Source organism: Leptonychotes weddellii, chromosome 8 (assembly GCF_054177405.1).
Source record: "Leptonychotes weddellii isolate Sample4059 chromosome 8, ASM5417740v2, whole genome shotgun sequence".
NCBI lineage: Eukaryota > Metazoa > Chordata > Mammalia > Carnivora > Phocidae > Leptonychotes > Leptonychotes weddellii.
This window is the reverse complement of record NC_138376.1, coordinates 92,336,961-92,358,211: the sequence shown is the minus strand read 5'-3', so window position 1 is coordinate 92,358,211 and position 21,251 is coordinate 92,336,961. Positions and strand designations below refer to the sequence as shown.

General features: G+C 33.4%; 1 protein-coding gene across 3 annotated transcripts in view; it reads left to right on the top strand.

Moving 5' to 3' along the window:
* The window catches only part of TBC1D32 (TBC1 domain family member 32), a 165,866-nt gene extending 144,969 nt beyond the window's left edge, over positions 1-20,897 (top strand). For all 3 annotated transcript variants that reach the window (XM_081828885.1, XM_081828887.1, XM_081828886.1), the window contains 2 exons: positions 6,534-6,722; positions 19,064-20,897. In XM_081828885.1, coding sequence (XP_081685011.1) covers positions 6,534-6,722; positions 19,064-19,183 — 309 coding nt within the window. In that variant the 3' untranslated portion in view covers positions 19,184-20,897. The remainder of the gene's footprint in view (positions 1-6,533; positions 6,723-19,063) is intronic.
* Positions 20,898-21,251: the final 354 nt, after the last annotated feature.

The following is a 21,251-nucleotide window of genomic DNA, read 5'->3' as shown; positions in this document are numbered from 1 at the left end:
TAGTTCCTAACATATATCCTTTAAATTTAAAATAGACTACCACGAACTGTGGGACAACCTGTAGTACCTCTGGCCTCACTGTATCAATTTGGTACCTTTTTATTATTTTGGCATTTATAAATTTGAAATTGCATATATGTAGCAGATTTATCTAATAAAACCCACTGCATTATTTCCAAGCAGTAATGTTGTTATGTTTCTTAAATTATCTACTGTAAAAATGCCTTTTTAATGGCTCTCATTGTGAGCTAATCATTTTCTTCCTTAAATATATATCATTGCTTTGTTGATATTATTTGCCATTTTACTGCTAATTATAAAATATGAAACAACTTTTAAGTAACGAATAGGTGTAGGTGCTTAAGTAATCGTTTGGATACAGATTTTGTATTTCAAAGCTTATTCATTTTGATCTAATTAGGAGCAGTGCTTTTTGAAGTTGTGTATTTACAGACACTAAGGGATTGGTTGATTAATGAAGGATTTGTGAGTAGGTTGCTAAATAAAATACATATATCTCTAGAGTAAAAATATATATTCAACTAGAATACAAAAAAATTAAAATAGAAATATATGTTGATTAGAGTTTAAGAGTAACTGAGAGTGGAAAATATAAATTCCAAATATATAGTTCTCCTTTTTAAATGAACAGAAAAATCACATATTCTAATTAACTTTTTGACGAATTTTATCCTTTGGTAAAACACTTTCCTTACTGTACTTTATTTAACTTCCTAGCTTCAGAAGTACCACATATCTTTAATGATTTATCTCTTATAATTCCTTGGGGTCATTATTCTGCATATCATTATTGTACTATACTGTGTCCACAAATGGGCTAACATGGATAATCCTCTAAATATACTTTAGAAAAACCTCATGGTTGTTTCTCCTTTGGTGTTTTTTTCTCCTCCTCCCATCATGAAGACTGGGTTTAAAAAAAAAAAACAACTATTCTTACATTTCATATTTTGTGACATAGTGTTTTTTGAAAGTGCAGAATTATATAAATGCAAAGCAGAATGTTTCTTATTCATGCTCCTATTCATAAATGTCTGTATATCTATATATATCTATATATCTATACATATCTATCTATCTATCTATCTCTCCCCAGGCTTTCCCTCTTCTCATGTTGCTGATGTTATCACTTGAAATAGTACTTCTTTCTCCCTGTGCCACATCTTTGTGTTAGCTACTTATCCTTTATGTTTGTCCAAATGGAAAATTTTTCTTCAATGAACTACAAGTAGATTTGAATTTGTGTATTGTTTCTATACGTCCAGTAGAAATCTATATCTTGCCTTGTGGAATAGTTATCTGTGTCCTTTATCTCTTTAATGGTTAAAGTTCCTTAAAGGTATGTGTGCCTGATTTATCTTGAGGTTCTTTGGGTGTGTGATAGAGTATCTTGCCTAGAAGTACAACAGAAATACTCTTATGTATAACAACTCTTTGCAGTGTAAAGATGTATTTCCAGAGCTTATCTCATTCAAAATTTTGACTACTTCATGTGACAGAAGTAGAAATTCAGAATCAGTGAAGTCAGTGAATTGACTTATTGAGGTTACCTTGATAGCAAGGACTTCACTTGAAGCCACATCTTTTGATTTTGAAATTAGTTTTCTTTCTTTCTTTGCTAATATTCTTTCTATGGTGAGAGCAAATAAAGTAAGGCCAGAAGAGTTGTTAAAAACATTGTCTTTGAGTCATAAAACTTGCTCATTTAATTCATACTTATTCTGACTTAATCAGATATCCATAAAAAATTGTTTTAACCAAACTTTTTTTACTTAATTCTTATGGAATTTTTTGAAGATCGTTTTTTAGATCTTGATACAAGTGAGAATAATTTACCTCAGATAAAATAATTATGTTTATCTCAGTGTTGCATCTTAATGTCCTTTAGTAGCTTAAGTGTGGTTGAAGAGCAGAATTTCCTAGGAAGGTTGTGGTACATTTTCATGTATAGCATACAAGTGATTTTCTTTCCTTATAAGCCTAAAACACCATGTAAATGTTTTAAAAAGTAATTAGGTTTAAAGAACATTGGTTTTACTATCAGAAGAAATGTAATTAGTTTGTTTCACTTTCTTTGTAAACTATTTCATTACTAATATTTTTTTGATGAATAGAAGAACTCAGCTTCTTAGTTTTGAAGATGCAGTACATCTTTGGACTTATAAGAGGGAATTTGGCAGTGTCTAGCAAAATCTTACGTGCATTTACCCTTTAACCCAGCAATCTCATGTATAGAAATCTATCCAAGAGATTATCTCACAAAAATTTGAAAATACCTACAAATGTTTGTTACAACACTGATTATAGTATCAAAAGACCAAAAACTGCAAATGTCTATAAATAGGAGCTTGGTTGAAAAATTATGGTTTATCCATGGTGGAATACCATGCAGTTGTAAAAATGAAAAATACCTCTGTATATTGAGTTGGAGTGATATCCAGGATCCTTTGTTAAATGATAAAAAGGTGAAGAGAGTGTTTAGTATGTTACCATTTATACAAGAAAGAGTGAACATACAAATGCATGTAGAAATGTGTTTTATTAAAAACATGAGAGAATATACCACATTTTTTTAAACGATTGCTTATAGGGATAGGGAAGGAATGAGCTGAAGAGTCAAGGAATATACCTTTTGTATTTTTACTTTGGAATCATTTAAATATTTTTTTAGATAGTGATATAAATACATGTAACCAACAAAATAAACAAATTCTGTCCCTAAGAATACAAAGTCAATCTGAATCAAATGAACCTAACAGTACACATTTGATAGTATAAACTCATGAGAATCACTTTAAAACACAGTAATTTATGTCAAGTGATATGTTGTCGAAAGCCAAAGAACAGCAAAAATACTGTTTTAAGTAATCATATTACTTGTGGTAGTGCTGGTTTTCTAAGATTATTTTTGTCTTGTGTGATAGATAAAAAGAAAAACTGATGCCATTGGTAACAGATTTTTCTGTGTGTTTTAAAGCAAACACAGAGATAATTTATAGCAACTTATGATGTATTTCTTTTAAAAAGTTTAAAGAAGGGGAACCTAGAGAGGGAAATGTGCTGAAGAACCTTACCAATCAAAATTTTGAATCTGTGGTGGGTCTGGTTCATGTACTGTTTTTCCTTTTATATATATATTTGAAAAATTCCATAATAAAAAATGTTTTATGAGTTTATCATTCTGCTTGGACACATACTATTTCCTTTATCCTTTTAGAATTCTAGATTGTTAGCTGATTTGCAAACCTTTGCATTCCATAGAGAAGTTATTTGCTTAAGGATTAAATACTGTGACTCATTGCTAACCTTTCTAGGGGAATGTGATTTTAGAATTCTGTTACTGTTTAATGATTCTAAATCATCTTGCACACAGAATAGCTGATATAATTTCTGCCAAATGAAGAGGGACATATATTTAAAAAGTGTACATCTCCCCTTTGAGTGTCAGCTCAATGAAAGCAGGGACTAAATGTCTTTTGTTCACTTAAAAATTATAATGCTTTTTTGTCTATTAGGTGCTTGATAAATACTAAATGAATAATAAACATCTGTACTTTGTTATAGAGTAACATTTATATAGTGCTTTATATACGTTCACAGTGCTTTCAGTTATAATCTCATTTTCCTTTCCTAAATTTCCCATATGTAGAAAAAGACAGGCATTATTTCTGTTTAATGGAAGAAAAATAGACAATGTATAGAAAACAATGCTTGAATGTATGTAAATGCCAGAAAACTGCATTAATAACTATGTATAAGAAAGAACTAATTGCAGATCCTGGGGTGGCTTTCTTTTAACCAATAAAGATAAGTATCTCCCTACATATATTTTAACTTCAGATATCTTTGCTTGAACCATATAAAGTTGTGAGGTTTCAAGATCAAAATGAGTGGAGGATCAGCAGTTTCACACCGTCCAACCTCTATAACAGTAAGGCTGCTGAAAAAGAAGATGGACAAATGCTGTGACCCCTCATCTCTGTCTACATGTCACTCACCCCTAAAACTGACAGCAGAATGGGAACTGCCTTTTCTGGCTGCAGGGATCATCTGTACTAATTTCTACTCTTCTTTTGTTTCTCCTTAACTCATCCAGAGACTCATTTTTATTAAAAGAGTATGGCCATAAGTTGCTTGGCATTAATAGCTATAGCAAAGAACAGAGGCAGCAGTGCATTAAAGGAATTAAAAGTATTACTTTTTAAAAAAATGACTGCTTTCAACCGATCTAGTAAAGTAAGAGTAGAAGATATTTTCTCCCCAGTGCTGTAGAGCCATATTATGTTGGCAATGTAAGTTTGGTAATGAGCTCTGCATGCCAAGCTACCCTGCAGGTCAAGATCTGGGAGAAGAATCCTGTTAGTGCTAAGACTAAAGTTGGGACAAAAGGGAATCAAATATATTCTACCTGTTGATAACACTGGGCATTCATAGATAAAATTCAATACTGACTTAACTCATAGGCTCTATGACTAGATTTTGAGCATTATAGAATGGGCTCATAATATTTATAAAAGCAAAATCTTGTACCTGAGAATGGAATTACAGTAAAAAACCAGAAGAAAATATTAGTGATATGTCGTTGGCATTATCAATAATAAGAAATACGAGTGGAAAATGAGATAAAAAGATATGCCTATAATAGCTGAAATTAAAATGTTACTGGTTGACATAAGTAATAACATATGGAAAACAAAAATTCATTAATACCATTTGGTATGGCCTGAATTGTGTCACCCCACGCCCAAAATTCATATAATCTTCACCACCACTACCCTCAGAATGACTGTATTTGGAGACAGGGTCTTTAAAGGGGTAAGTAAGTTAAAATGAGATACATTAGGGTAGGCCCTAATCCAATTTGTCTACGGTCCTTAAAAGAAGAAATTTGGGCACAGATATCCAGAGGAAGACCAGGTGAAAACATAGAAGACTGGCATCTACAAGCCAAGGAGAGAGGTCCAACCCTGCCAACACCTTGATCTTGGACTTCTGCAGAACTGTGAGAAAATACATTTCTGTTATTTAAGTCACCTAGTCTGTGGTACTTTGTTATGGTAGCCTAAACAGAATTATACACCATGTTCAAGCCACTTAACGGTAGAATCAGCATTCCCCCAAATTGAATCAGATCTAAAAAAATGAGTTTTAGAAAGTATTCAAGAATATATCTTTAAAAGGGTAAAATCATAGAACAAAAAAGGAAGATTTGTGCATCTGTTTTTTAGATCTATGACAAACTGAGATAAGCCATTATATCTGTTCCCATTCCCTGCTCCCCACCCCCAAAAATAAAAGTAGAAGAGATTCAACAAAGGAAATATTTCTTCAGTGGTAATTTGTAAATCATAAATGAAAACTAGAATACTGGAAAGTAATTATCTTAGTTTCCTAGGACTGCAGTATCAAAACAGTATGAACTGGGTAGCTTAAAACAACAGAAATTTATTGACTCACAGTTTTGGAGGCCAGCAGTCCAGAATGAAAGTGTTAGCAAGACTGTGTTCCCTCTGAAGGCTAGGGAAAGAACATGTTTGATGCCTCTCTCCTAGGTTCTGATAGCCTTAGATGGTTTTGACTTGTAAATGCCATCTTTCAATCCGCTGTCTTCACATGACATTCCCCATGTGTATCTTTTCATCTTCCCTCTGTGTGTGTTTCTGTGTTCACATTTTCCCTTTTTATTTGATAACAGTCGTATTAGGTTAGGACCCTCCCTAGTGATCTCATTTTATCTTGATTACCTCTGTAAAAACCCTGTTTCCAAATATTGTCACATGCACAAGGACTATGGGTTGGTTAGAACTTGGACATATTTTGGTGGAGAGACACAATTCCACCCATAGCATTGATGTACCAAAATGTTAACAGTGTTAATCACTGTGCCACTGTTACTATGCTTTTTTTTTTTTTTACCCTTTCTATTTTTTTCCCACAACGGGCATGTATTCCTTTTATAATCTGAACAATCTGAATGTTACTCAAAGAGTAACATAAATGATTTTTTGTAAAAGTCTCACTTTTATTTGCTTCATTAGCTCCCAGTTTTTACGTTATATAATCCTGTTTGGTTTAAATGATTTTCTGATTCAGCAAGAGTCCATTTGCATTAATGTAACATTTAGCAATCTGTCATCTGCATAATTATACATCTGTGATTATAGGTAGGGTAGAAGAAACTAACATCTCTGAATTAAAATGGTCTGTTAGCATTTGTTATCTGTAGAGAGCAGACTGATGTTGTGGGTAAGAGGAGGACTGTATGAATAAAGAAGGCATTTAGCAATAGGTATATGAGCAGTGTGAACACCGTCAGTTACCTCTAAGTCTTGAGTCCCTAGGCCATGAAAGTTTTCTCACGCATTAAGCAAATAGATGAAGCATCCTAGGATGTCTTTCTATTTGGATCATATGCCAAGCTCTTCATTAGTTTTGTGTGAGTTAGTGGTTATTGCTTTTTTTAAAGTATGTTTTTATAAGCTTTCTAATGAAGTAACTTCTTTTTTTTCTAGATTTGCCTACAGTGGATAACTCAGTGTTTTTGGAATTATTTAGACTGGATAGAAATCTGCCATTATATTGCTACTTGTGTTTTCCTTGGTCCTGATTATCAAGTGTATCTCTGTATAGCTATATTCAAACATCTGCAGCAAGACATTCTGCAGCACACTCAGACTCAAGATCTGCAGGTTTTCCTAAAAGTAAGTAACTTTAGGGGGAAAATGGTGGTTAAGAGTTCATAGCTAACTTTGATGGGATGTTTATATGTCAGACACTTTTCTTGACAATCATCTGAAAACAACCTTAAGAGGTAGGTACTATTATTCTCATTTTATTTATTTTATTTTATTTTTTTAAGATTTATTTATTCACTTGAGAGAGCGAGAATGAGAGAGAGAGTACATGAGAAGGGGGATGATCAGAGGGAGAAGCAGGCTCCCCGCTGAGCAGGGAGCCCGATGCGGGACTCGATCCCGGGACTCCAGGATCATGACCTGAGCCGAAGGCAGTCGCTTAACCAACTGAGCCACCCAGGCGCCCCCTATTATTCTCATTTTAGAGATGAGGAAACTGAGGCACCAACTTAAGTTGCTCAAGATGACACACTAGGGAGTAGTGGGACTGCAGTGTGAAGAAGCTAAGATGTCTGTTAGCCAGTGTTCTATCCCACAAGATGTATTTTATATCTATATCTATCTATCTATCTATCTCTCTCTCTCTCTCTCTATGTATATTCTTTATATCTTATCTGGTCACTAAAAGCTCAAGCTACTATGTTAGGACAGAGGTTTGAAACATTTTAAAAATATTTCATGCAATTTCCTGTGCCTTCATATTCTGTATTTTTTTAAACTTTCACCTATATCTATAGAATGTTTCCATGAAAGATTATTCTATCATAACATTCTTTTTAAAAAGTCACTACATTATATAAGTTAATATTTTAAAACAAAATATAACTTTCTTTCTCTTTCACAGTAGTGTGTTTTGGAGCTCTGGACTTTAGGAAATACAGTTATATAAATGCATCCCTGTGTGAAATTCTTGATGGAAATCCAACTGTATTTGTCTTAAGTTAAAATCTCTCCTTGAATTTGAGAGATTCCCTCAAATATTTCCCTCCCCCTGCTCCCCTCACCATCCCACAGACACACATACACATGCATACACCAAAACCAGCATTTGTCCTTTGCTAGGTTTTCTCTAGATCAGCAGATAATTTCTATGTTAATTAATTTTATCATTATTTTTTTTACTTTTTAAAATTAACATATAATGTATTATTTGTTTCAGGGGTATAGGTCTGTGATTCATCAGTCTTACACAACACACAGCACTCCCCACAACACATACCCTCCCCAGTGTCCATCTCCTAGCCACCCCATGCCTCCCACCCCACCTTGACTCCAGCAACCTTCAGTTTATTTCCTGAGATTAAGAGTCTCTTACGGTTTGTCTCCCTCTCTGGTTTCATCTTGTTTCATTTTTTCCTCTTTTCCCCTATGATCCTCTGCCTTGTTTCTCAATTTCCACATATCAGTGAGATCATATGATACTTGTCTTTCTCTGATTGACTTATTTCACTTAGCATCATACCCTCTAGTTCCATCTGCGTCATTGCAAATGGCAAGGTTTCATTTTTTGATGGATGCATAATATTCCATTGTGTGTGTGTGTGTGTGTGTGTGTGTATACACCACATTTCTTTATTCATTTATCTGTGATGGACATCTGGGCTTTTTCCATAGTTTGGCTATTGTGGACATTGCTGCTATAAACATTGGGGTACAGGTGCCCCTACGGATTATTACATTTATATCTCTGGGGTAAATACCCAGTAGTGCAATTGCTAGGTCATTAGCTCTATTTTCAACTTTTTGAAGAACCTCCATTCTGTTTTCCAGAGTGGCTGCACCATCTTGCATTCCCACCAACAGTGTAGGAGGGTTCCCCTTTCTCCACATCTTCGTGAACATCTGTCATTTCCTGACTTATTAATTTCAGCCATTCTGACTGGTGTGAGGTGGTATCTCATTGTAGTTTTAATTTTATCGATATTCTTTACCACTAGATACTTGTCAGAGCTCTTTCCCCTTTAATCATGATGTTCTATAAATGTCATTGATTATTCAAGATTGCCAAACTATCAAGAATTTTTATTTCATTAATACTGAATTCAAAAGGTCTCAAACTGTCTACATATATCACTAGAATTGTTATCTTAGGAACTTTTTTTTTTTTTTAAGAGAGAGCGAGAGTGAGCATGAGCAGGGTGGGGTTGAGGGGCAGGGGGAGAGAGAATCTTAAGCAGGCTCCATGCCCAGCAGGTAGCCTGACGCAGGGCTCCATCTCACTGTCCCAAGAGCATAACTTGAGCTGAAATCAAGAGTTGGATGCTCAACCGACTGAGCCACCCAGGCACTCCTTAGGAACATTTTTAATGAAAAAAATATACCAAGACAATGATTGTACATGTAAAAGGAAAACTTAGGTAGAAAAAGAAAACAATTATCTGCAAGAAGTAATTTGGAGAACAGGGATGGTTAAAAAAATGGGGATTATGTTGAGGACAAAATGTGGGTTCCTTTTTAGTAAGTGACACTTTCATCACTACCATGGTCAATTATAGGAATTTCAGAGTCTGAAATTTTCCCAGGAGCTTATAATATCCCCTAACCTGTAATGCTCTAACCTTTTATCCCACTTCAGGTTCTCTTAGAGTGTTTGTCACTAGCTGAAATTTTTTAATATATATTTTTGTCAGTCTTCCTCAGTATAATGTTTATGTTCCACAAGGATAGTGATTTTGTCCATCTTGTTTACTAATGTATTTTCAATGCCTTGAACAGTACCTGCTATATAATAGGTGCCCAATAAATATTTGTTGATAGAATAAACAAATAATACATATAAAGGGAAAGATGAACTTATTTTTGTTCACATTTAGTAACAAACATTACTAAATTCTTTAAATCTAATTAATGTTGATGATTATTGCAGTTTCTTCTCTTTGTTGATTACTTCTTGATAATGCTATCAGTTTAAAACTAAAGAATTTTTAAATGAGGGGGAAAAGGTTACTACTCAAGTCCTATTTAAATTACTAAAATTTTAATTGAATTGATTTAAATCCAAACTAAGAACATGTTGGCAAAGAATTAATTTTAGCACTTGTCCTGGAACTAACCTTACTTCTTACTCCTTCTATTTGCATTCATCTCAGGGATTAGGAAAAATATCATTCTGATATTGGACTTCATTTTATTTTTTGTTTTATTTTCAACAGGTAGGTCTCAAGTTCACTGATCTCTTTTGGTGGGCAGTTATTTTTCTTGTGAGATAAATTCCAGCGTGGTTTATTTAAATATGGATTTACATGCCCCTTTACTCTATAAAGCCCTGTTATGACCTGTTGTTTCCCATGTATATAAACATATATAGACTCTTTTCCACTTATTCACATATTAACCAATAATGAAACTTTAGCTAATAAAGTGATGTTCATTTTTCCTTCCGTTGAACACAACCCAAGTCAGAAATAGTTATAGGATTTAAAAATTTCTCGTTCAACTGTAGTTATAAGGATTAAACCTGGGAAATTATGTTTTATACTTTCTAATCCGGAAATCTCAGACTTGTACAAAGGGTGAAAAAAAAACCTTAGTAATTCTCCATATAACTATATACCACAACCATAATATTATTCTTACATAGATTACATGTTATTTTCTGACTATACATATTTAAATATGATTGCTTCTGAAGAGGTGAAGTAGAACAGAGGACTTTTACTTTTTAGGGTATTTGTTGTTGTTTTTATTTTTGAAGAATGGGTCCATACTTCTTTCATAACAAAACTTTTTAAAAGGAGGGCATTGAATCGTTATATAAAAATAGATAAAATAAGCATCTGACTATGGTAAATATGTTCAAATACTCAGGCCCAATTGAAAGTTTTCCAAAATATAGAAAAACCGCAAACATGTTTTCAACTATTATCAGTTCTCCTGAGAAACTTCAGGTAATGAGATGGTTCCAGAAGATTGAAAATATGCAGTTAAAATTTTCCTGGTTTAAGCTTCATTTATTGACAGAGAGTGACATGATAGAAGCATTGCTTTAGGAATAATAATAATCTGTCTGAAGCATATAGTATAGAGATAGTATTAACCAATTTGTATTCATTTGGGTTTAGGCTCAAGATTTTAAATTAGGTAATTGGGAGTCTAGACTCATTGCCTACGTTTCTGGTAGCCCACTGAGCAATTCTTCATGATCAATGTATTAAAAAGATGATTTGGAATTTCTTAGACCAGGTGGTGAACATGAATAGTCAAACCAGGTTTACTTGAAAAACAAAATCACCCCCAAACCCCAAATACTTTATTTTTCCTCTTTTGGCTAAACCACTAAATGATTAAATGAATGGCATGGATATAAGATGATATCAGCAAGTTATTTTCTGAGTTTTCCACAATATCTTTGTAGACACAACAAATAAGTGGGTTTGATAATAGAGCAGCATTATTATATATTATGTATAATAAGTGCTTTATTCCCACATGTGGTGATTGATACATCAGTCCTGAGCTAAGACAACTTTTGATGGTTTGCTGAAGGGCTTAATCCTTGGATTTAGGGTCCTGGACGTTTTAATCTGTGACAGATGATGGGCATCACACTTACCAGAAAGAAAAACATCACCCAGAAAAATAAGTACAGTACTCTCAAATATACCAGTGAGCTTGAAAGTCTAAAGTTTGTTTTAAGTGGAGTGTCTCTTTCTCTTCCTCTCTCTTTCTCACTCTCACTCACTCATGAAAGCAAGCCAGTTTAGAAAGAGTTTAATAGTACTTGAGAAGACCCACTGTTTTAGCCAACTGGCTATATTACATTTCTCTCTAGCATGATAACAGGTTGGCAGTGATCTTGGTTTTAGTTTGTGAATTCAATTGAGTTCAACTTGGGGAAAACTTCACTGAAATGCCAGGCTAGGAAAAGAATGCCTTCCAGTGAAAATCAGGCTGTGAAGGCTCAAAATACTTAATTAAAATGCTTCAACTAAATCGTGCATGTTATGGCAAAATCAATTTATAATTATGAAAAAATCAGATTAATTTCAATCCAATCAGTAAATTGTCAAGAGGAATTTTGTTGTTGTTCCTGCAGCTGTTACCAGAACATGTTGACAGGGTAAGGAATGAAGATCAGACTGAGAAACATCACATGAATTGCTAAGCTTGTAAAAGACAAAAGTATACATAATACAAAAAATAATTCATCATCTGAGAGAATAGATAAAACACGTTCAGTTTTATGTTAACTGTGGTTTGCAATAAGTGTTTTTCATTGTTCTTATATCGCTTGAGTTTGCCTGTATGCAGATTCTGGCTCTATCACTCTGTAAGCTTGGATACCTTGCTTAACCTCTCTGTGCCTCAGTTTTCTCATCTGTATAATTCGTTGTGAAATAATACCTATTACATGGAATTGTTGAGGAATTAAGTGATATCTTTTTGTAAAATACTTCTAGAACATTATCTGGCACATAGCAAGTGCTTTAAAAAAAAAAGTTAGGAGTTATTTGAATATCTACATCCCTGTCCCATCCTTCTCTTGTTATTAATTGAAGAAAAAGATGTGTAGAGAACACAGCAAGCAAAATAGGCCTTTTTTCCGAGTCCATAACTAGACTATATACTTTTGCTCCCATTTTTTCTTCTCTAGCCCCATAGACATCTTAGTAAATCATAGTAATACCTGGCATATACTTCAGATATAGGTCAGGATCATTCTCTTACATTGTATCTGATCAAGGTTTATCCCCTCATTTATGCAGCCAGAATTGGATCATCTCCCTAGCCATCACATATGCCCATGTATCCCTCAGCTAAGTTAAAATTAATTATTTTATTTATTTATTTATTTATTTGTTATTTTTATAATTTTATAAATTATTATTTTTAAATTTTTTATTTAAATTCAGTTTAGTTAACATATACTGTATTATTAGTTTCAGGGATGGAATTTAGTGATTCATCAGTTGCATATAAGTGCAACCCAGTGCTCATTACATCAAGTGCCCTCCTCAATAACCATCACCCAATTTCCCCATCCCCAAACCCCCTCCCCTGCAGCAGCCTTCAGTTTGTTTCCTGTAGTTAAGAGTCTCTTATGGTTTGCCTCCCTCTGTTTTCATTTTATTTTATTTTTTCTTCCTTTCCCCTATATTCATCTGTTTTATTTCTTAAATTCCACATATGGGTGAAATCATATGGTATTTGTCTTTCTCTGCCTTACTTCACTTAGCATAATACCCTCTAGTTCCATCCACATCATTGCAAATGGTAAGATTTCTTTCTGTTTGATGGCTAATATTCCATTGTATATATATACTACATCTTATATATCTATTCATCTATTGATGGACATCTGGGCTCTTTCCATATTTTGGCTATTGTGGACATTGCTGCTATAAACATTGGGGTGTATGTGCCCTTTCGATATCATTACGTTTGTGTCCTTTGGATAAATACCTAGTAGTGTAATTGCTGGGTCATGGGATAGTTGAATTTTTAACTTTTTGAGGAATCTCCATACTGTTTTCCAGAGTAGCTGCACCAGTTTGCATTCCCACTAACAGTGTGAGAGGGTTCCCCCTTCTCTGCATCCTCACCGACATCTCTTGTTTACTGAGTTGTTAATTTTAGCCATTCTGATCAGTGTGAGGTGGTATGTGTTAAAATCTTCACATACTCTTTCCTAAATATTTTTGAACCTCATACTCTATCCAGAACTACACACACTATATAAACTTCCCTAATACTGAGGATCATTAGTGTGCTTATTAAAACTGACATATCTAGACTCCTCCACAGACCTACCAAAACAATTTTCATGACAGGCCTGAGTTGCCAGGTTTTAGTATAAAATCTCAAATAGCTTGAAACCTTTAGAATATGTAAAAATGTTACCTTTGAAACTTGAATCCAGAATGCCAAGACCAGGGATTTAAAAGTTTGGGGTCTATTGGGCTTAGAAATTTCTAATTATACCAAGCACCCCAGGAGAAACATATTAGAAAAAACATTACTTACAGATTGGTTGTTTTTCTACCACTTTGACCAAGAAAGAAGGTCCTTTTTCATGATAGGTCAAACACAACACACAAAAAATCATCTCTAGCAAAGGTAAAGAGCAGAGCTAAGTTCACAAAACTCCTTCTCTCGTGTGACTCTTATTATATAATTTGATGCTTCTTATGTGAGATTTGATATTCATGTAAATCCTTTAAGTTATCTCAGTGTGTATTAAATTCTACACCTTTTGTGGTAAACTTTTATATGTCTCCAGGTGATTATTGTTCCTATTTAACCCACTCAAAGTGACTTTTTTTCAGACTTTATAAAGAACTATTATGTCTTTTTGAAATCACCTTTCAAATGCATTAATAATTAAATTTGGTAAAGAATATAGCAGAAAATACCTAAACTTGATCCTGAAGTCATAAAACTAAGGCATGTAATGCGAACACACTCAATCTTTTTGTACTTTGTATTTATTTACCAACCCAAAAGACTTATCTTTGATTCAAATTCCAAATTTACAGGGCTTGCAGTAGCTCTAAAAACATTTTTGCTAGAAATTATTTTTGGAAACTTTAACTGATACAAGTAATGTTTGAAAGTATAGGTATAGCTTGATTTCTGTAAGAGGCATATTCCTGAGAAGTTGCAAGATAAGACTATAATATTTTAAGTGAACTGTTCCCTTATCTTTTTAGCAAGAGGTTGAAAAACAGACTGGAGTCAATAATCTTCGATGTTGAACATTATAGATTTGTAGCGTGATCAAGAAAATCTAACTTAGCCACTTTAGAGGCCATCAGTTAATAAAGATGTTTTTACTGTGAAACCATTAATACCTGGAGCGCTTATTGAATGCCAGGCACTGAGCAAAGGGATTTATGGGTATTGTTAATTCCTTCATTGACTTAGTCAACTATTGTACAACAGCTGTGTCCCAGGCACAGCTCTGTCACAAGACAGGCCATGTCCCTACCCACACTGACCTTTCATTCTACTGGTAGACAAATACTTGAATAAATATATAATGCTTTGGGTATTGATAGATCTTATTATAAGGAAATCAAACATCTTAAGAGAGTCAGACTAAGAGATGCTATTTAGATAGAGTCCAACAAAGGCTACTCTGAGAGAGTAAGCAGAGATCTGAATGAAGCAAAGGAAAAAGCAATGCAAGGACTTCAGGGCAAAAGTCTAAATAGGAAGAAAGGCAAAAGCAGAATCTTAGAGGTAAGTATGAGGTTAGCCCACTTAGAAAGTGTTGAGATGACCACTGTGGCCAGAACAAGGTGAGATAGAACAGTAAGAGAGGAGTCAGGAGCCAGATCATATAAGGTTTTATAGTCCATGAAAAGGAGTTCAGACAGTACAACCTTATGCCATTATTGTCTGCATTTGCACATGAGAAATTGAGGCTTAGAGTGTCAGTAAACTTCCCCAGGTTCATACACCTAGTAACTAATACAGGGGAGTTTGAACCCATTTTTGGTATGAATCCAAATCTTGTACTCCTTCCTAGTATATCAGGTTGTCTCTCACTGACTAGTCTGGTTACCCTTTTAAAAACCCTGAATTCAGTGGACCTTCTAATTAAATGTTCTCAATAGTAAAAGAAAATCAGTGGATACATATTTGAAACTGGGTTCTGTATATAAAGGAGAGAGGCAAGCTGTGTATATGTCATATCATGTAATATTGAATGCACCTGAAATACTGTGGTTTAGAATAGTAATTCTTATTTTAATTTTTTAAAAGATTTTATTTGAGAGAGTGAGCGAGAGAGCATGGGCAGAGGGGAGAGGCAGAGGGAGAGGAAGAAGCAGACTCCCCGCTGTGCAGGGAACCTGAGCGACTCGATCCCAGGACCCTGGGATCATGACCTGAGCTGAAGGCAGACGCTTCACCGACTGAGCCACCCAGGTGCCCTAGAATAGTAATTTTTAATGCTTTTTGATGATTCAACATTTGAAACCCAGAATTAATGAAGAGAGCCAATCATTGAAGGCACACTGGTTGAAAAACCCTTAGGTACAAAAAAGAAAATGCAATATGCTCAAAATGAACTTCTAGTCAAAATATAAACCACTTCATAAGTAACATATTAAAAAAACCTTGAAATAGTGCATTGTTTATATAAAAAAGGGATAGTGTTGCCTTATATAATTACATATGTCTGCTTATTTAAAGGATAAGGGAATTCAGGTGTGCCTGGCTGGCTCAGTCGGTGGAGCATGCAATTCTTGATCTCGGGGTCATAAATTCAAGCCCCATGTTCAGGGTAGAGATTACTTTAAATAAAAAGGAATAAGGGAATTCATATTTTTATACTGAGGTCTATAAACAAAATGATAAAGCGGTATTCTGAGGAAATGGTCTGTTATAAATTGAATGATAAGCTGGCAGTTTAAATGGTTATAATTACAAAGTAAAGTTATCCACTAAAGTCATTAGAGAACATTTAGGATAAAATGAAAAGTATACCACTCTGAAGACAAAAAATAGAATAGGAGATTCTGAAGATTTTATTAAGAGTTATAAATTGTAAAATTAAATAATGAACTACATCATTTAAAAACATTCTTTTAAAAATGAATATTTTTCTCTTATGAAATATGACCTTTATACACATAATTGGCCATTTTTTTTTGTTTCAAGTTTTTATTTAAATTCCGGTTAACATTCAGTGTAATATTAGTTTCAGGAGTAGAATTCAGTGATTCATTACTAACATACAATACCCAGTGCTTATCACAAGGGCCCTCCATAATCCCCATCACCTATTTAACCCATCCCCCAAACTCCTTCCCTCCAGCAACCCTCAGTTTGTTCTCTATAGTTAAGAATCTGTTTTGTGGTTCACTTCCCTTTTTTCCCCCTATGTTCATCTGTTTTATTTCTTAAATTCCACAGATGAGTGAAATCATATGGTATTTGTCTTTGACTGACTTATTTTGCTTAGCATAATACTCTCTAGCTCCATCCACATCATTGTAAATGGCAAGATTTCATTCTTTTGATGGCTGCATAATATTCCATTGTGTATATATTACCACCTCTTTGTTATCCATTCATCAGCCGATGGACATTTGGGCTCTTCTCATATTTTGGCTATTGTGGTTAGTGCTGCTATAAACATTGGGGTTCATGTGCCCCTTCAAATAACTATATTTGTATCCTTTGGATAAATACCTCGTAGTACAATTACTGGGTTCTGAGGTAGTTCTATTTTTACCTTTTTGAGGGAACTCCATACTGTTTTCCAGAGTGGTTGCACCAGTTTGCATTATGGGTGTCTCTTCAGTATAGTTATCAGGGTATTTTCTCTTTATTTTAAAATTAATGTCCAAAATTAAAGCAATAATTCAAAAAACATCTCAAGGAATAAATATATGTAAAACAAATGATAACAATGGTTCTCCATAAGTAGTTTTTATTTATAAATTAAGTGGGACAGTAATTAAAAGATGTTCAATAGATTTTGCATATTTTTTCCCAGAAAAGAATTATTAGAGCTATTGTTCAAATGGTGTAATCTCCTATTGTGATTCAGTTAATGAACAATAAGCATTCTTTTAAAAATCATGAACATGCACTAAAGCAATTTTTCTGACATTGGGTTTTTATCTGGTTAGAATAACACATTACTATAATTTCTCTCCAACTGAGATATAGTTTTAATGAGGAGTTGATCAGTGCCAAATCATACATAATTTGAATGAAAAGAATGGATAAATTCATAAATATTCCATGACCACAACGGTAACTGTTTAAAGTGAATTCTTAAACAGTAAGAATGGTCTTACTTCAATCCTATTTTTCCCCAAAAGCAAAGTGAAATATTTTTTGATAGGAGAGAAATTTATGAAGACCCAGTATTTTTCTGCTATTCATAAGATTAACATCTTCCCTTTGATTGAGTTGCTTATACGTAAAACTGGAGACACAATATATACCTCAGCTGTTAATGTTTTAGGACAGGGACTTGCCAAATTAATCTTTGTGTCTTCAGTTTATAATCAAGAATGAATGAGTTAATGAAGAAATAAAAGAATAGATAACATTACAATTATTTTTAAAATTAAGAGTGAAGTTCAAATATTTATGTTGGAAGGAATTAGCTCTAGCCAATGTTTTAATATTATGCATACATCATTTAGTTCTTTTAGCTATAACATCAGACTTATAGATCAGTAATAATTTTTTTTAATGTACCAACTATTCCTCCAGGTTACCCATATTTTAGGTGATACATGGCAAAATAAGTATAAGTTCTCCCAACTTATTTGCAAGCTGTGAACTATTACTTAAATAAGTGAGCAGTGACATTTGAGGGAGGCCTTTACAAACATTCATTCTTAGTGAGAATTGCATGTAATGTTTTTCTAGTTGTTATACATTCATGTGTCTCATCTATAGACTGTCTCTCACACAATATCTGGTATAGGATAATATATTATCTTTTCTTTTTGAACTGCTTTTGCTTTTTGTTAGTAACTTTTACCTTTAAACTGTAATCTCTAGAAAGGCATGAATTGTCCAATTTTTAAAATAGCTTCCAAAAGTCTGGACATAATACTACATTGGATCAGATATGATTTTTCTTTAGAATTTTTGTTTTACTTTGGAGGGTAGGTACTGCATAGCTAATCTTTGGAAATGCTAAAAGAAATAGCTGTACAAATCCCTTAAAGTCTCCAAGATTCTAAGTGAATATTCCTCCTGTTTTAATTTATTCTTGAGTGCCTCATTTAGGACACTAACCATTAAATTCAGAATTAGCATAGACATGTGTTGTACCAACATTATGAGTTACAGACTATTGAAGGTTTTATGAACCTTCAGAGCTGTAGAACAGATATTTCTTGCAACATTATAGTATCCTTTGATAAGCTTTAGGGTCTTTATTAATTACAAATATGAACAATCATTCTATAATTGAAACTTCATCCAAAATATTAGGAAGATTTCATTATCTAAGAGTTTGTCTTTTTTTTTTTTTAGCTGTAAACCATATTTGGTTTTAAAAACAGACAACTGGGGCGCCTGGGTGGCTCAGATGGTTAAGCGTCTGCCTTCGGCTCAGGTCATGATCCTGGAGTCCCGGGATCGAGTCCCGCATCGGGCTCCCTGCTCGGCAGGGAGTCTGCTTCTCCTCCCTCTGACCCTCCTCCCTCTCCTGCTCTCTGTCTCTCGTTCTCTCTCTCTCAAATAAATAAATAAAATCTTTAAAAAAATAAAAAATAAAAAATAAAATAAATAAAAACAGACAACCTTGTTTCATAGGTACATGATTTCTTGCTATCACATACATACATAGCCTACTAGATAAAAAGCAATTACACATTTACAGCCCCCATCTATAGCTGAAAAAAAAAGTCAACTATTTAAAATTCATTAACTTAAAATTGTGTTTTTTTTACCTCAGTGAATTAACTTCTGTTTGTATTTTTTGACAGGAAGAAGCACTGCATGGTTTTCGAGTGAGTGATTACCTTGAATACATGGAGATTTTGGAACAAAACTACCGACCAGTGGTGCTGAGAGACATGCGGAACATTAGAGTGCAGAGCACATAGATGGTGAAGTGCACAGTTAAATGTCGTGTTTTATTTATTTGTAAAGGAAGCAGAGGGACTTGTTTGTTTTCTGTGTCTACAATAACATATGCTTTGTGTATCAATACTGGGACTTTTTCAATATAATAATATATATTCAAGTAGGAATTATCTCAATTTGTGACATGAAGTAAATTCATTTTTGTTAAGTTCATTGTTCTGTGAGGTTGTTTTAGAATCAGATCTAATTTACTTATACTTCTTTATGTTTAAGAGCTAGTCCCAACCGACATCTCTTTCTTCACCAGAAGATTAAAGTATTATTTTTCCAAATGAGTTTTGAAAGAAGTATCAAAATTATAAATAATCGCTTGACTAGCCAGAGGTAGAGGCCATAGAAACAAGGAAGACATTTGTTTTCTTCATGTTTTGTCTGCACATATAAAGGAAAATAGACAAAGCCACAATTACTGATTTTACATGTGGAGGAAATAAATGATATTTAACATGGCAAATGCTAAGAAAACTATTGTTCTCAGACATAATTGTTTTTCTAGGAATTACTTTTGATACCTACATCAACTTACAATTTTTCATGTGAAATGTAGGCTCTACATGGTTCATTTAAAAGAAAGATTGGTTATTTCATACTGATAAGCATTTGATTTTCATTTATTATGCATTTTTCTTAGTGATAAATTTTATTTGTACTGAACTTAAAAACATTAAGGAGAATAATTTCTAAATTATTTTAAATGACTAACACAGTGTTTTATTTAAATAGAAGGCTTTGCTCCAATGAGATTAATATAATATGCTAAGGTCTATTTTCTTATAACTGTCACATTTAATATATGAAAAATAATACACAAAAATATTTTTCAGTTAACAATTTTAATAAGTTTTTCTAAATTATAGGTAGTAGTCATTTTGTATGCATTACTTACATTTAAATATAAATCAACCGTTAAAACCATTTTGAAGCCTTTTTTTTTTTAAACCAAAAATACAGCTCATCCACAAACTCATTTTTTGTTTCAGTATCATGAGACAACTGGCACCATACAGTTTTCAGTTTTGTGATATTTAGGCTATTGTAATATCAACCTTCCAAAATTAGGTTTTATGCTGTAAATGCTAACAGTAGCTGCTCAGTAATGGTGTTCATAAAGGGCACTGAAAAACTTGAGAAAAGAAAATTGAGCAAGTTAATTTGACATATTGCTCCCTTTAGCTCTGGTTGATAGGAGTTAAGTAAGAGAGTCCTAGGTTACTCAAAATACCAAGCTTTGTCTACTTTCAAACTTAATTTTGGAAAGCTGTAATACATGTTTATGGTTTCATTTCTTTCCATTCTGTTCTTGAGTTACTGTTATTGATACTAAGAAATTGCAGCTTTATTTCCTTTTTAAAAGCTCTCACATGGTAATTGGAACTACAAATGGAGAAGGAACTTTAACTTAGTTTTATAATATTCATTGATGATTTTGATTGGAAACTAAAATAAGATCTAGATAATAACAGTTATATTTTGGAAAAGTGAATTCAGCTGGAGCCAAAAGGTGTTTGTTTTCATTTGTTAAATAAATGTCTTATGAACAATAAGCTAGCAATTCGGTGAAATAAAATGTAAAATATGGTAGTTTATGTAGCTAGCATTGTAAATTATTTTTGTCCCTATTATTTTAAGAATACTCTTTAGAATAGAAATAAATACAACCTGCCTTGCCTTTCAGTTTTGTTTGTAATTATTTAAAGTATAAGTCCTCGCCTGGGTGGCTCAGTCGGTTAAGCGTCTGCCTTCGGCTCAGGTCATGATCCCAGGGTCCTGGGATCGAGTCCCGCATCGGGCTCCCTGCTCCGCGGGGAGCCTGCTTCTCCCTCTGCCTCTGTCTCTCTCTCTGTCTCTCATGAATAAATAAATAAAATCTTTAAAAAAAGAAAAAAGAAAAAAAATAATAAAGTATAAGTCCTTAGGATAGACTTTATTTCTACTTTGTGAATGGGTACCTCCTACATTTTACAAGATTCATTATAAGAAACTATATTTTATGAAAACAATATAAACAAATTTGTGAAAAATTTAAGT